The sequence below is a fragment of the Sceloporus occidentalis genome, unplaced genomic scaffold, assembly GCF_023333645.1.
Source record: "Sceloporus occidentalis isolate IW3139 unplaced genomic scaffold, rSceOcc1.0.p SCAF_3, whole genome shotgun sequence".
Taxonomy (NCBI): Eukaryota; Metazoa; Chordata; class Lepidosauria; order Squamata; family Phrynosomatidae; genus Sceloporus; species Sceloporus occidentalis.
The window spans coordinates 125,232,427-125,247,825 of NW_028316983.1; the positions used below are offsets into that span (position 1 = coordinate 125,232,427).

Here is a 15,399-nt window from a genome sequence, read left to right on the forward strand (position 1 = left end):
GGAAGTGGTCCGTCCATGACGGGGGAGATGGCATTAAATCCTACCCATGGACATTCTCGGACCGTACTGAAGACTACATCGAGTGTGTTACCAGCACAGTGTGTTGGCCCTGAAACTAATTGGGACAGGCCCATGGCTGTCATGAATTCCATGAACAACCGAGCCGCACCTGTTGGATCTGTTGAGCCGGCCCCGAAGGGGATGTTGAGGTCCCTCAAGACTATAAGCCTAGGGGACTCCAACCTGATAACAGGTGCTCCTGACCATCGCATCCACCTGAGATGTAAGGTGGAGCGACGAGTCCAGGAGCACCCCCAGACTGTGAACTGAGTCCTTCAAGGGGAGCATGACCCCATTCAGGACAGGTGGACAAACATCCATCCTCGGGCCAGGGGAGCCTATCACGAGCACCTCCGTTTTCTCTGGATTCAAACTGAGTCTGTATTCCCTCATCCAGCCCATTACTGACTCCAGACAGGCATTTAGAGGAGAGATGCCATCCCTGGTCACTGCATCAGTCGGAGACACAGAGAAACATATTTGGGTGTCATCAGCGTACTGATAACACCGTGCCCCGTGTCTCCGGATGATCTCTCCCAGCGGTTTCATGTAAATGTTGAATAGCATGGGGGACAGAATGGCTCCTTGAGGGACACCAGGTGTAAGTGCCCTCTTATCGGAGCACACATCCCCCAGCTGCACCATCTGGAATCTACCCGAGAGGTAGGAACAGAACCACTGGAGTGCAGTGCCCCCGATTCCCAGCTCCCTCAGGCGTTCCAGAAGGATACCATGGTCAATGGTATCGAAAGCCGCTGAGATGTCTAAGAGCACTAACAGGGACACGCTACCCCTGTCCCTTCCCAGATGGAGATCATCCACCAGGGCGACCATGGCAGTCTCAACTCCATAACCCGCCCGGAACCCAGTTTGAAATGGGTCTAGAAAATCAGTGTCTTCCAAGACCGATTGAAGCTGGACTGCAACTGCCCTCTCGATCACCTTCCCCAAGAAGGGTAGCAGTGAAACAGGCCGATAATTATTATGCATCAGGGGGTCTAGGGAGGGCTTTTTTAGCAGCGGTTTTACTATGGCCAATTTTAAGCTGGATGGAAAACGCCCTTCCCTGAATGATGCATTAATTATGCGGTGCAACATAATAGTTACAACCGGCCCCCCCGAGCCGCTAACCACGAGGGACAGGGATTGAGAGAGCAAGTTGTCTTCCTAACGCTTCTAAGGATCTTGTCCACTTCCTCAGTACTTACAGACTCAAAATGATCCAGTACAATTGAGTCCACGGAGGCTCATATATCTTTCTATGTATTGTTATTCTGCTCAAACATACTGCACTATTAATATTTTGATCTCTAAATAGACCTACAGCTATAACAAGGAGGTTCATAGTGTGAATTGTAAAGTAGCCAAAACATAAATGCTGGTAGTATGACAAGTTGTTTCAAGCAATTGAATTATATTAAATATTACTGAAATGTTACAAAATTCCAAATATTACAAAAAGTGGTACTAACATCTGCCAAATATTGCAGTACCTTTGTGCTATGCCAAACAAGTATAGTTTAAAGAGAAGTGCTGCAGAATATTGCCTGCATTTTTTTTAACCTGCCTTCACCGAAAAATGGCTAGAAACCCACAGTTGGGGAAGGGACAGAATGTTATTGATGTGAACAGGGGCTCCTTTGGGTATAGCCCTGTTTTTAAGTTGCATGGAAGAGGCAGTTCTATCACAATGCATAGGCCAAAGGTCATAGCTATTACAAATTCTTTAGTGCAGGCCTGGTATCCCAAGAAGAATGGTGAGACTTGGGGTGAGGGGATGATTTAATTTTTGAGATTACATTGAAAATTCTCTGAGGAAGATGGAAAATGAGACAAATACTGGATTTAATAGATCTAGAGTGGCCATCCCATCAGGCCACATTTCCTCTAATCCATTGGTTCTCAAACTTTTTAGCCTTGTGACTCCTTTACATCTACATGTAGATGTCACCTCCTCCTGCTCAACATAGTATATGAATAAATATACAATCAGCCCTCCAAATTCACAGGGATTTGGGACTTAGGACACCCACAAAAGTGAAAAAAACAAATACAGTGGAGGTGCGGACAAGGCTACCTCCTAGGAGGGCTCCTCAGGCTTGCAAAATGGGCAGCTGGGAGGCTCCCTGGAGGGGGAGGTACAAAAAATGTGCACCAGGTGGCTAGACCCCATGGCTGTCGCCCCCTCCTAAAGGATAGGACCACTGCATGTGCATTAAAAGAACAATGCTGCACTTTGTGAGGAAGGAGGATAAGTGATTGCTGCTGAGCACACAGCAGCCAAATTTAGGAGATGATTGGTGATTGCCATTCCTGGTTCTCTGCTCTCCCCAAGCACAATGCACAAGGGGCTTGGGGAGGGTGGAGCAGCAGTGCCTACCAGCTCCTGAAGCCTGTTGCTCTGTGGGCTGTTCTTTCACTTTTCATTTCTCCCCAGCTAGGCAGGCTGACCTCTGTGTACCTGATAGGGTTGCTGGATTGCTTTTTGACAACCCGCTTCCATACTCCCTCTCCTCTCTGGGGTCATCACTGTCAACAGTTCTCCAGGGACTTTGAGCTTCTGGGTGGGTGGGAGCATGGAAGTGGGTCATCAAAAAGCAATCCAGCAAACCAGTTTTAGGCATGTGGAGGCCAGCCTGCCTGGCTAGGGAGAAATGAGGGGTGAAAAAATCAAAGCTATTTAAAAGGGTGCAAAGCTCTTTACATACCTGAAGCCAGTTGGGGTTGCTGGGTTACTTTTTGATGACCTGATTTCACACTCTCCCTCTCCTCCCGCCCCTCCAGCAGCTCAGGCTTCATGGAAAACCATTGAGAATAATCGCTCCAAATCAGGTGGTCGGGAGAGGAAGTGTGTGGAAGGGGGTTGTCAAAAAGTAATCCAGCAATCCTTTCCCAGTTTCAGGCACACAGAGGCCAGCTTGCCTGGCTAGTGAGAAAAGAAGGGGAAAAAGATAAGGCAGCTGAAAAGGGTGTACAGCATTCTGTGTGCCTGAAACCAGCTGGGATTGCTGGATTACATGTATACAAAAGCTCATGCTGCCTGCTTCCTTCTTTCAGTTAGTCTCAATGGTGCTACTATATCCGTTTGCATACTAGAACACTTCCTCCTTCAACCTCTAACCTCAGTTCAGTGTTATGTTTATTTTATTTTGCCTTTTTCATGTTTAATAGAGGGACTGTTTACATAATACAGTAGAAGATTTTGATTCAGCACCATTTTTTTCTAGTCCACTCTGACTCTAAGCAGACAGACCTGGATCAGATTGTTTTCAAATGTCTTTCAAATAAGGAGATTTAAGATTTATAAGAATATTTTTCTCTTAAATTTTGAACAGATTATCCTCTGGATTATCCTTCTGTAGGAGAAGAAAAACCTTCAAAAAATCTTCTTGGTTCTGCCACAAGTAAGTTGCTGGAAGCTTAAGATGTCTCTCAATTTCTCACAAAAATAATGAAAAGGAGAAACTAACAATGCACTGAATAGTAGTATATCAGCAGAATGAATGTATCCAAGGAATAAACTCTGAATCCACCTTCATCATCTAACTAATACAACAAATAGTTCTTATTTATTCTTTCTAACTTCCACCCCTACAACCACACTCACACTTCCCATGCTAACTGCTACTCCTGTCTCACCCACCAGTTTTCAAACACTTTTTCAGACTCTCAGTCACCTCCCAATGTTCCAAGCACACACACTCTCTTTCATCTTACCTTAAATAAACATGGCAGCTGGTATGAAGAAGCAGGGAGGAGGCGGTAAAAACAAACTGTCTAGGGAACTTAATGAGGACATATAACACTTCTTAGGATTAGAAAAGATTTAAGAGCAGATTTAATTGCAGCCTTGGCACCAGTAAAAGAAACAATGGAGGAATTAAAAACAACTATCAGACAAGTAAAAAAAAAAAGGAAGCAAAGCTTTTGACTTGACCTGAGATTGTCCAAATACTCTGAAATGCAGAAGGAAAGACATGACCTGAGAGAGAGACTGGACAAACAGGAGAAGCAAGAGTGATGAAATGGAACCAGAGTTTATGACCAGATTTAGGGATTACAAAGGAAGATATTGTGGGAATCCACAGAGTGAGTCCTAAACAAACTCATGAATCATGAGGGAAATATCATTTTGAGATTTTCTTGTTATGCAAAAAAGTTAGTAACCTACTAGGCACTAGCTAATCTTAATGATTTGCATGTTAAAGGACATAGAGTGTACCTTTCAAATGAAACTATAAAAAAATGAAGTGTGGAAGATATGCAGCAGCTCTTAGAAACCATTCCCTTTAAAACTGATAGTCTGGTTAGAACATAAAACGCATGTTATAACTACCTCTGAAAAGCTGCAAGACCTTTGCAAAGAGTTAAGGATTTGTGTGCCTCTCACCAGCTCATTAAATTCACAAAATGAAGAATTCCAAGTGAAAGAAGAAATAGCAAGGGAGGAAAGCTGAAGAGAAAGGAAAACACTGATAAAGAGAACATTGCTGAGAAGGAAACCAACTGGGCACTCCCTCCCATAAACCAAGAACACTGTATTACCCATGCAACCTGTCAGCAGAGGGGAATTAATAAGTTTGTGTTGATTACAGTGCTGGACTCTATTTCTGACTTGGAAAGAAATTTAGGGGCTGTATAGACCGGCATCAGAAACCAGAGTGGGGACATGGCGTCTGCATGATGCACGCCCCCACTCCGCCCCCATGCCAGCATGACACTGCATGCCCCACCACGCGGCAGGTGGTGACACAGCGCTACTTTGGCACTGCGTCCAGGTAACACTATGCCAAAGGAGCACAGAAAAGCCACAGCACCAGCTGCTATGGCGCCCTTTCTGTGGTGCAGAAAGGGGCCACTTTTTGCGGCTCATTTTTGCACCGCAGAAAGTCCAGATTGGGACCGCAGTGTGCAGTTGCCGTGGCCCCGATCTGGTGAAAAAAGAGGCAGCCTGCGGGGCGGTCGGTAAAGCCCCTAGGTTATTTAATAGGTGACACATGTTTTTGAAATCCAAAATACTAAGAAGCTTAAGGGTGGGATTGCGTTTGCCTTATTAATATTGGTTAATGAGGGTTGAGAAGTGGGAAGCCAGGAGGGAAGGAGAGTTGGGAAAGGGAGAAGAGGGTTAATCAGACATCTTTGTGAAATGTGTACTGTCAGAACATCGTTAATGGAAACAAGCATTATTTCAGATCATTCTGTAGAACAAATCAAATGGACATTTTTTTGGCAATACCCTCAAATCCCAATTCAGAGGTTAAACTCAGGTGTCTTACTTAACACATATGTAGTAGATAAAATAAAGAAAAGTGTAAAGCAATTCTGTAAAGAAAATAGAACACCCAATACCACAGCTGCCCTTCTGTGAGATTCTTTAAAAGCTATCCTCACAGAACCTTTCATAAATGAAAGCTTCTTCTTGAAAAAAAATCAAAGACAAGTTTAAAATTAAGCTAGAGAGGTAAATCATAGAATCATAGAATAGTAGAGCTGGAAGAGACCACAAGGGCCATCCCGTCCAACTCTCAATAAAAGCATCCCTGACAGATGGCCATCCAACCTCTGTTTAAAGATCTCCAAGGAAGGAGACTCCACCACACTCCTGAGGGAGTGTGTTCCACTGTCAAATAGCCCTTACTGTCAGGAAGTTCCTCCTAATGTTGAGGTGGAATCTCTTTTCCTGTACTTTGCATCCATTGTTCTGGATCCTGTTCTCTGGAGCAGCAGAAAACAAGCTTGTTCCCTCCTCAGTATGACATCCCTTCAAATATTTAAACAGGGCTATCATATCACCTCTTAACCTTCTCTTCTCCAGGCTAAACATCCCCAGCTCCTTAAGTCGTTCCTCATAGGACATGGTTTCCAGACCCTTCACCATTTTAGTCGTCCTCCTTTGGACAAGCTCCAGTTTCTCAATGTCCTTTCTGAATTGTGGTGCCCAGAACTGGATACAATATTCCAGGTGGGGCCTGACCAAAGCAGAAATGCTGCCTTCAGTATCTCCCTTTTGAGAAACTCCCATCTGTCATGAACTCCCTTCTCTTTTAGTATTCCTGACCATGGTATCACCCCCAGTATTTCTCTAATTTTACTAAAATCAGCTCTCCTAAAAAGAATGCTTGGCTTCTTCTTTCCACTGTATAACAAACTCCAGGAGAACATGGTCACTTCCACCTAATGATCCCACCACTTGCACCCCATTAACCAAGTCATCCTTGTTGGTTAGGATCAGATCCAAAATAGCTGACCCCCTTGTTGCCTCTTCCACCTTTTGTAAAATGTAATTGTCTTCGAGGCAAGTGAGGAATTTGCTAGACTTTGAGGATTTGGCCGAGTTTGAATTTCAGCAAATATCAGGATAATTGAAGTCACCCATCAATACTACATCTCTCCTTTCTGAGTATGTAGTCATCTGTTCTAGAAAGGCGTTATCAAATTCCTCCATCTGACTTGGGGGTCTGTAATAGACTCCCACAATAACATATTTGTGGTTTCCCTCCCCTTTAATTTTTATCTAGATGCTCTCCACCTGGCTTGCAGGATTGATGTCCTGGATCTCTTCACTGGTGTAAATATCTTTGACATACAGTGCTATTCTTCCTCTTTTCCTGTTTGGCCTATTTCTCTTAAAAATGTTATATTCCTCTATTTCTACATTCCAATTATGAGACTCATCCCACCAGGTTTCAGTGATGCCTGTTATTTCATATTTGCCTTGTGTTGACATATAGTGCCATTCTTCCTCTTTTCCTGTTTGGCCTATTTCTCTTAAAAAGGTTATATTCCTCTATTTCTACATTCCAGTTATGAGACTCATCCCACCAGGTTTCAGTGATGCCTATTATTTCATATTTGGCTTGTTGTACTAGGAGTTCAAGTTCATCTTGCTTATTTCCCATGCTTTGTGCATTAGTGTAGAGACATCGCAGACCACGGGTTCTCTTTACTTGCTGCCTATGCAAGTTTATTTGACTCACACTGTTGGGTCCTTGCACTATTTATCTTGTTTCCTCTATGTAAGTTTGACTATTTTCTCCATCCTTTTTGCCTTCCATAATATTGCCTCACTCCACCACGTAACTCAGTTTAAAGCCCTCCTGATCAAGTTCTTGAGACTGTTGGCAAAAACATTTCTTCCAACTGTGGTGAGATGCAACCCTTCCATTGCCATAAGTCCCCCCTCATGGAACCACAGCCCATGATCAAAGAAGCCAAATTGTTCTCGGCAGCACCATCTGTGGAGCCAGTTGTTTACATCCACTATTTTCCTCTCCCTTCTTGGACCATGCCCTTCAACTGACAGAAGAGACAAGATGACAGCTTGTGCATCCACTTCTTTCATCTTCCTACTGAGAGCCTCATAATCCCTTCTGATGTTCTGAAGGCTGTGTCTTGCAGTATCATTGGTTCACACATGGACCAAAAGGAAAGGGTATTGGTCAGTAGGCTTGACCAGTCTTGTCATACTCTCTGTCACATCATGGATCTTTGCCCCAGGGAGACAACACACCTCTCAATACATCTTGTCAGGCCTACAAATCACTGCTTCTGTACCCCACAGCAAGGAGTCCCCCACCACACGCCTGCTCCAAGGCTTAGCAGCAACTGTTCCCTCTGGTGGAACTCTCAGGCTCCCCTGATCTGTCCCTGAAGTCTGTCCGTGCTGCTGTTCCTCATCCTCCTTGATAATGGAAAGAGCTTAAAATCCATTCTCTAGCTGCAAGCTCCCAGAACAATCCCTTGTTGGCCTAGATCTCTGTGTGACATACCTCCAGCTGTCTGCCTCCTGTGTATGTGAAGTGACCTCCTCCACCCCAGCAACTTCCTCTGTGTGGTCCCCATTCAAGACCATGCGTTCCGTTCTGTCCAGGAAATCCTCTTGCTCCCTAATGTGCTGAAATGTAGCCACTCTGGACTCTAGCTGCTGGACTTTTTCCTCCAAGAGTGCTACCAACTTGGAACTTCCACATCTGTAGGCAAGAAGGCAAGCATCCCACAAGTGTTGCAGGTGACTGCAGCAGTTCCGTCAGTGTCCATACTGAGAAGTCTTAAGTAATCACTCAAACAGGACTGTGGGCTTCCTCCTCAAAAAATCCTCCAGTAAACACCAATGTTAAGGCCCCTGATGACCTGGCTTTTTCCATCAATCTCTGGCAGTGAGCTCAATCAACTCAGGCTCCGCTGTAGTTCTCTTTGGATGAAAAAAAAATCCACCCCCTCAGCAACAAACACACTCTCCCAAGAGTTTTTAAAAAATTCAGACACTCACCACTCAAGAATTATTGAAGAAACAAGGAAACAGATGAAATGAGGGTCTGGAGTGAATTGTCCCAGAGGAGAGAAGAACTGGAAGCTCTCAACTAAGACATGGTTAGAGATGCTCTCATTTATGCATAGAGGTCTGTGTTTAAATGTGTATAAAAAGGAGGTATGGATTTGGTAATAAATACTCTAAATTGCTGTTAAAACCCCCCAGAAAAGAGATCAGTTAATACTATTCAAGAGAGGAAATCTGTAATGTGTAGAAAGAATATTATAATCAGCTTTATATAGCTGACCCTTCCAGTTTGACCGCACAATCAAATTTTATGGATAATATCCTAATTAAAAAGTTGGATGATAATTAGAAAAGTTTTTTAAATTCACTGATAACTAACCAAGATAACGTTTCTGCCATCCAGAACTATAAAATGACAAAAGACTAGGTATGGTGGCTTTATGGCCAGCTTCTAAAAAAAAATCAGCTTGGAATGGCTTCCATATTTAAATGAGTTATATAACGGAATACTTAAGGGAGATACAGATCCAGAATCTTGGAAGCTTTCTTGGCTTGTAGCTATACCCAAGTCTAAGGATAACTCAGAGTTAGTAACTTCCTACAAACAAATTACATTATTAAACCAAGACTGTAAAAAGTTTACAGCTGTAATTACTAATACAGTTGTCCCTCTTAACTCGCGGATTTAAGATCCGTAACCTCGAATATCTGCAGAGGGGTGACTTGCACTATTTCTAATGGTGTGTACAACTGGCATACGCATCCAGGGGCATGCCCCATTCAAACCTATGAGGCTTGAATATGTGCGAGCCTCCGTTTTCAGGGGGGGCCAGAACAGATCCTCTACGAAAACGGGGGGCAACTGTCGTGTTTTTATAAATCAGTTTATACACCCTGATCAATTTGCTTTTATCCCTAGAAGAAAGTGGGTGAACTTTAAACAGTACATTTTGCAAAGAGGAATAACACTCTGGTTGCATTGGTCTTTCCAGATGCATGAATATGAGGCCATGTGAATATATAGAAACTCTACATGGGTTCCCTTGCAATGTATTTTTTATCAAAGATTTTTACTGTCCTGTGTGGTACTGGACGGGGATGCCCTCTTTCACCTCAGTTATTTGCTTTAGCATGGAAATCCTTATTGAGCTAATATGCAGAGATTCAGATCTACCGGTTTAAAAAAATAAAATAAAAATTGAAGATTGAAAATCCCTTTCTATTTGGGATATTCAGGGTATCATATACTTTGACAAAATGTTTGCTTCACCGCAGTCTCTTCTCTGTCTCTTCTTAATACACTCTAATTTTCAGGAAGGTGATAAATTTAACTAACATGTCATTTGGAAAGAAAAAGGGGTATATAGGCTTAGATATCTGTTTATAAATGGTAGGCCAATATCAGAGGACCACAAGCAGAAAAATTGGAATAATATATACCTAGCTGGATGAACAAATTTCAAATCCTCATGTTTAACTCTGGGTTATATAAGGATACAGGTCCACCCTGTTTCAACCTTTGAGACATATTGTTTCAACAGAACTAAGGGATTGGCCTCTGAGATTTATAAAATAATCATTAAGATTGCTGAGCTTGGAGCACAGAGTGCCCAAAATAAATGGAATAGTATTTGGAGCTTTATTCCATATAAGGTACTGTCTGCAACTGTAAAAGATATTACTATTAAAATGATAAATAGTACCAGTAATTAGTTTTCAGGTTCTGTTTTAATCAGTGGATCTTGTTAAAAGGACCTGTTTGAACCTATTGAGTGAAGATATTTATTTTCTTGGCTCTAAACAAACTTAGTAAATTTTGAATAGTAATTGTATTAGTTGATACTGGTTATTAAATAAGTACAACTGTGTCTTGGCCACATTCTTTACCAAAATCTATATTTTGGGTTTGTCCTAAAGCTGTATATCTGCACTACTGCTGATAAATTGGGGAGCTGCATGCCAACAGTAAGCCATTAAGAACTGTGGGAAGAACAACTTGGGGAATGTCAGGTTTTCTGCAAGATTTTTCAATTCATATTCTTTGATACTTTTAAAGATGCCATTTTAAATATGGTGAATATTGCTGCTAATATCCTTGGAGCAAAAACAGAAGAAGGCTCTGTGGAACAAGGTAAATTAATGGCTGTTTTTAGAATAAACTATTTTAATTACTTTTGGTGGTTGCAGTTCCTTAGCTCATGTTTAGCTTTCTTTCTTCTTCTGTATAATGAGTGCTATATAAATATCTTTTACAATATGTATTCACTTATTTAAACTACTAGCCTGCTTACGAATTTTAAAAACAATTCTGTTTTGTTTTGTGAAAGTAGCCATTTTTCTTCTAAAATACAAACTGCCATCAAATAATTCAGTCATAATTATTAAAACTAGTTCAAAAAGGGAGTGGCCATTTATGATTAAAAAGTTTTATTTAAAAGACATGTTTTGAAAATCCTATGGATCCAATGGAAAATCATTAAGAGAAGGAGTGGGATTAGCTGCCCTTGGGATGAAGTTGCAAATCCTGAGCACTACCACTAAAACACACAGGTAGTATTTTCTTATTTGTAGATTGAGTAGAATTGCTGTTAGGTTGGCTTTGGGGTTTTGAAGTGATGAATCTGAATTTCACTTTGCTTATTTGATTAACAGTAAAGTTCTGTCTAGAATTCAAGAGGCGAGCAAAATGACTGTTCTAACTACTACTAAATCCAAGTCATTTCTCCATTTCTGTGGAGGTATGCATGAAGTGTCTAAATACAAATTTGATATTATTATGGGACAAATATAAAGTATAAGTATTTTTCGGATGTTTCCCATTTAGAGTATCTCTTGCTTCATTGTAAATTGCTTCATTGTTGATGTTTTAAAAGCATCCAAAAATCAGGGGATTTGGCTTCCTGTTAAAATAAAAATATCCTCCATATTTTTCACATTACAGGTTTCCAAAGGGATGGACATGTAGTCTGTTAAAAAGAAAAGATAGGGGGAAATCTTGCAACACCTGATTATTTTTTAACATGAGCTTTCGTGGGATTTCTGTGGGCTTCTTCAGATGTGTTGATGGAGTATAGACTCATAGAATTGTAGAGACTGCAAGGGCCATCCAGTCCAACCCCCTGCCATGCAGGAACTCTCAATCAAAGCATCTCTGACAGATGCCTATCAAGCCTCTGTTTAAAGACCTCCAGGGAAGGCGACTCCACTACACTCCGAGAGAGTGTGTTCCACTGTCGAACAGCCCTTACTGTCAGGAAGTTCCTCCTAATGTTGAGGTGGAATCTCTTTTCCTGTAGCTTGCATCCATTGTTCTGGGTCCTGTTTCCTGGAGCAGCAGAAAACAAGCTTGTTCCCTCCTCAATAGGACAGCCCTTCAGATGTTTAAACAGGGATATCATATCACCTCTCAACCTTCTCTTCTCCAGGCTAAACATCCCCAGCTCCCTAAGTTGCTCCTCATAGGGCATGGTTTCCAGGCCCTTCACCATTTTAGTCGCCCTCCTTTGGACATGCTCTGGTTTCTCAATGTCCTTTTTAAATTGTGGTGCCCAGAACTAGACACAAAATTCCAGGTGGGGCCTGACCAAAGCAGAATAGAGTGGCACTATTACTTCCCTTGATCTAGACACTATACGTCTATTGATGCAGTCTAAAATTGCATTGGCCTTGTTAGCTGCCGCATCGCACTGTTGATTCTTGTTCAATTTGTGGTCTACTTGGATTCCCAGATCCCTTTCACATGTACAGTCGGCCCTTCTTATACATGGATTTGAGCATCCGCAGATGACAAACCCGGAAGTTGTCCCCAATGGTGGCATGTGGGCATGCCTGCCGCCATTGGGTACAAAAGTCCTGGTCTCCCCTTCTCTCCTCCCTTCCTTCCCTCCATGCTGACTTACCTTTCCTGTTGCCGTCGCCGCGGGAAAGGCCAAGTGCCGGTGCTGGAGGCCTTCAAGGCCTCTAGTGTCGCTGCTCAGCCTCCTTGCTGTTGCCACTGCAGTGGGAAAAGCTGGGTGGCAGTGGCAGAGGCCAAGGCTCAGCCTCGCCGCTGCGGAAGGGCTGGATGGCGGTGTTAGAGGCCTCTTGACCCCCAACACCACCACCACCAGCCTTTCCCGTGGCGGCTTTGAAGAGGCCGAGCAGCTGTGCTGGGGGCCTTCAAGGCCTCCAGCACCGGCACTCGGCCTCTTCACCGTCGCCAGTGGTCAGCACCTCCACGGAAGGGGCGGATACCGGTGTTGGAGGCCAAGAGGCCTCCAGCACCGCCACCCGGCCTTTCCGCGGCAGCGGCAAGGAGACCTCGGCAGAGAGGATGCCAAGTGATGGTGCTGGAGGCCTGAAGGGCTTCTGGCGCTGCTGCACTCCACCTCCCCACTGCTGCTACCGCCGCAGGAAAAGCCTGGTGGCGGCAGCAGCAAGGAGGCCGAAGCTTGGCCTCTAACACCGGCGCAGGCCTCCTCTCTGCCACCACCACCGTGGAAGGGCCAGGTGGTGGTGGTGTTGGAGGCCAAGCCTCGGCCCCCTCGCTGTCGCTAGGTCTTTCCTGCAGCAGCGGCGGCGGCAAGGAGGCGCAGAACGCAGCAGCGCCAGAGGCCTTCAAGGCCTCCCGCACTGCCACTCGGCCTCCTCACCGCCACTGCGGAAGGTCCGGGGCCAGAGCTGCAGGCCTCTTGGCCTCCAACACCAGTACCCAGCCCTTCCGCAGCGGTGGAGGCGTTGAGGAGGCCAGGTGGCAGTGTGGAAGGCCTTGAAGGCATCTGGCGCGGCTACTTGTCCTCCTCGCTGTTGAGCTGCCACCGCCGCGAGAAAGGTCTGGTGGTGGTGGTGTTAGGGGCCAAGAGGCCTCCAACACCGCCATCGGGCCCTTCCAAGAGGCCTCCGCCACCTGGCTTTTTCTGTGGCATCAGCAAGAAGGTCGAGCAGCCGTGCCGGAGGCCTTCAAGGCCTCCAGCACCGGTGCTCGGCCTTTCCCATGGCAACGGCGGCACCAAAAGGTAAGTAAGAGAGAGGGAAGGGCGTTAGGCAGGGAGGGAAGGGAGGAGAGGAGGCGAGGCACTTTTGTCCCCAATGATGGCACGCATGCACGCGTACCGCCATTGGGGACAGTGGGACTTGAGCATACGCGTATTTTGGTATAGGCGGAGGGGGGTCCAGAACGGATCCCCCGCGTATACCAAGGGCCCACTCTAGTCTCATTCAGCCAGGTGTCACCCATCCTATATCTGTGCATTTCATTTTTCCGCCCTAAGTACAGTACCTTACATTTCTCCGTGTTGAAATTCATTTTGTTAGCTTTGGCCCAGTTTTCTAGTCTGTTCAGGTCATTTTGAATTTTGATCCTGTCCTCTGGAGTATTAGCTACTCCTCCTAGTTTGGTGTCATCTACAAATTTGATAAGTATGCCCCCAGTTCTTTCATCCAAGTAATTGATAATGATGTTGAATAGCACTGGGCCCAGGACAGAAACCTGTGGGACTCCACTGGTCACTTCTCTCCAGGATGAAAAGGAGCCATTGTTGAGCACCTTTTCGGTTCAGCTAGTCAACCAATTACTAATCCATGTAACAGTTACTTTGTCTAGCCCACATTTCACTAGCTTTTTTGCAAGAATGTCATGGGGAACCCTGTCAGAGGCCTTACTGAAATCAAGATATACTATATCCACAGCATTCCCTTCATCTACCAAGCTGGTGATTTTATAAAAAAAAGAGATTAGATTTGCCTGGCATGACTTGTTTCTCTGAAACGCGTCTTAAATTTTTGTGATCATGGCATTGCTTTCTAGAAGTTAACAGATTCTCTGTTTAATGATCTGCTCTAGAAACTTTCCTGGTATTGATGTCAGACTAACTGGACGATAATTGTTGGGATCCTCTTTTTTTTCCTTATTGAAGATTGGGACAACGTTTGCCTTCCTCCAGTCTGCTGAGACATCTCCTGTTGTCCAGGAGGTCTCAAAGATTATTGCCAATGGCTCTGATATTACATTAGCCAGTTCTTTTAATACTCTTGGATATAGTTCATCTGGTCCTGGAGCCTTATATTCATTTAACCAGATATTCCTGTATTATTTCTTTACTTATTCTGTGCTGAAATTCCCCTGTTCTGTCCTCTGCTCCATTATCCTCAGGTTGAGCACCCTTTTCCTTTTCTGAGAAGACTGAGGCAAAGAAGGTGTTGAGTAATTCTGCCTTTTCTCTGTCCCCTGTTAGCATTTTGCCATCTTCTCCACACAGTGGCCCTACCATTTCTTTCTTCTTCCTTTTGCTGCAGACATACTCATAAAAGCCCTTTTTGTTGTTCTTAACCTCTCTAGCAAGCCTGAGTTCATTCTGTGCTTTGGCTTTTCTAACTTTATCCCTACACATGCTCACTATTTCTTTGAATTCCTCTTTGGTGATTTCCCCATTTGTTCCTTTTCTTATACATGTTCCATTTAAAACTTAGCTCGGTTGAAACTTCCTTAGTCATCCATCCTGGTTTCTTGCAAGGGACCAGAAGTAGCCTGGTTCTCAAAGGAAGCATGTTTTTGTGTTGTTAATAGAGTTTAAATTTATTTCCTGGACTTTAAGAATATGTCTCCCAGAACTTGCATGGCCAAAAGGAATAGCTTCTGCCTGGATGGATATCCCTTCATACTGTTTTGACTGAGAATAACAGCATCTTGACAAATGTAGGCCTTTGACTCTAACACTGTCATTTGTTTCTCCGGTATGATTTTAATACTTTTGCCTGATGAAGAAGCCAGTAGAGCTTGAAAAGCTTACATCATGTATTTTGTATGTTTGGTTCATCCTGTAAAGGTTTTGTACATTTTGGATATTACTGTACTTCTCTGTATGTACTTTGCTCTATGGCAACATGGCTACCCCCGAATATGTCTAGCAAAAAAAAAATTTTTTTTCATGGGCAAAGGGTGGGAGCCCACAGCAAATGCAGTGACAGAGCAGAAGTCTTCAGATTAAGGCACTAAAAGTTAGCTGCTGAAAATAAATTGTCATATATATATATATATGGGGAATAATGTTAGGATGGGGCAGAAAGGGCCCACTTTTGACATT

The 15,399-nt window shown here is 43.9% G+C and overlaps 1 protein-coding gene across 4 annotated transcripts in view; it reads left to right on the forward strand.

Annotated features, from left to right (window-relative positions):
• Nucleotides 1-15,399, forward strand: part of LOC149316709 (SUN domain-containing ossification factor-like) — an 89,230-nt gene that overhangs the window by 50,724 nt on the left and 23,107 nt on the right. For 3 of the 4 annotated variants that reach the window (XM_089516081.1, XM_089516078.1, XM_089516079.1), the window contains 2 exons: nucleotides 3,396-3,464; nucleotides 10,395-10,469. In XM_089516081.1, coding sequence (XP_089372207.1) covers nucleotides 3,396-3,464; nucleotides 10,395-10,469 — 144 coding nt within the window. The remainder of the gene's footprint in view (nucleotides 1-3,395; nucleotides 3,465-10,394; nucleotides 10,470-15,399) is intronic. The other variant, XM_089516080.1, reaches the window with a different exon arrangement.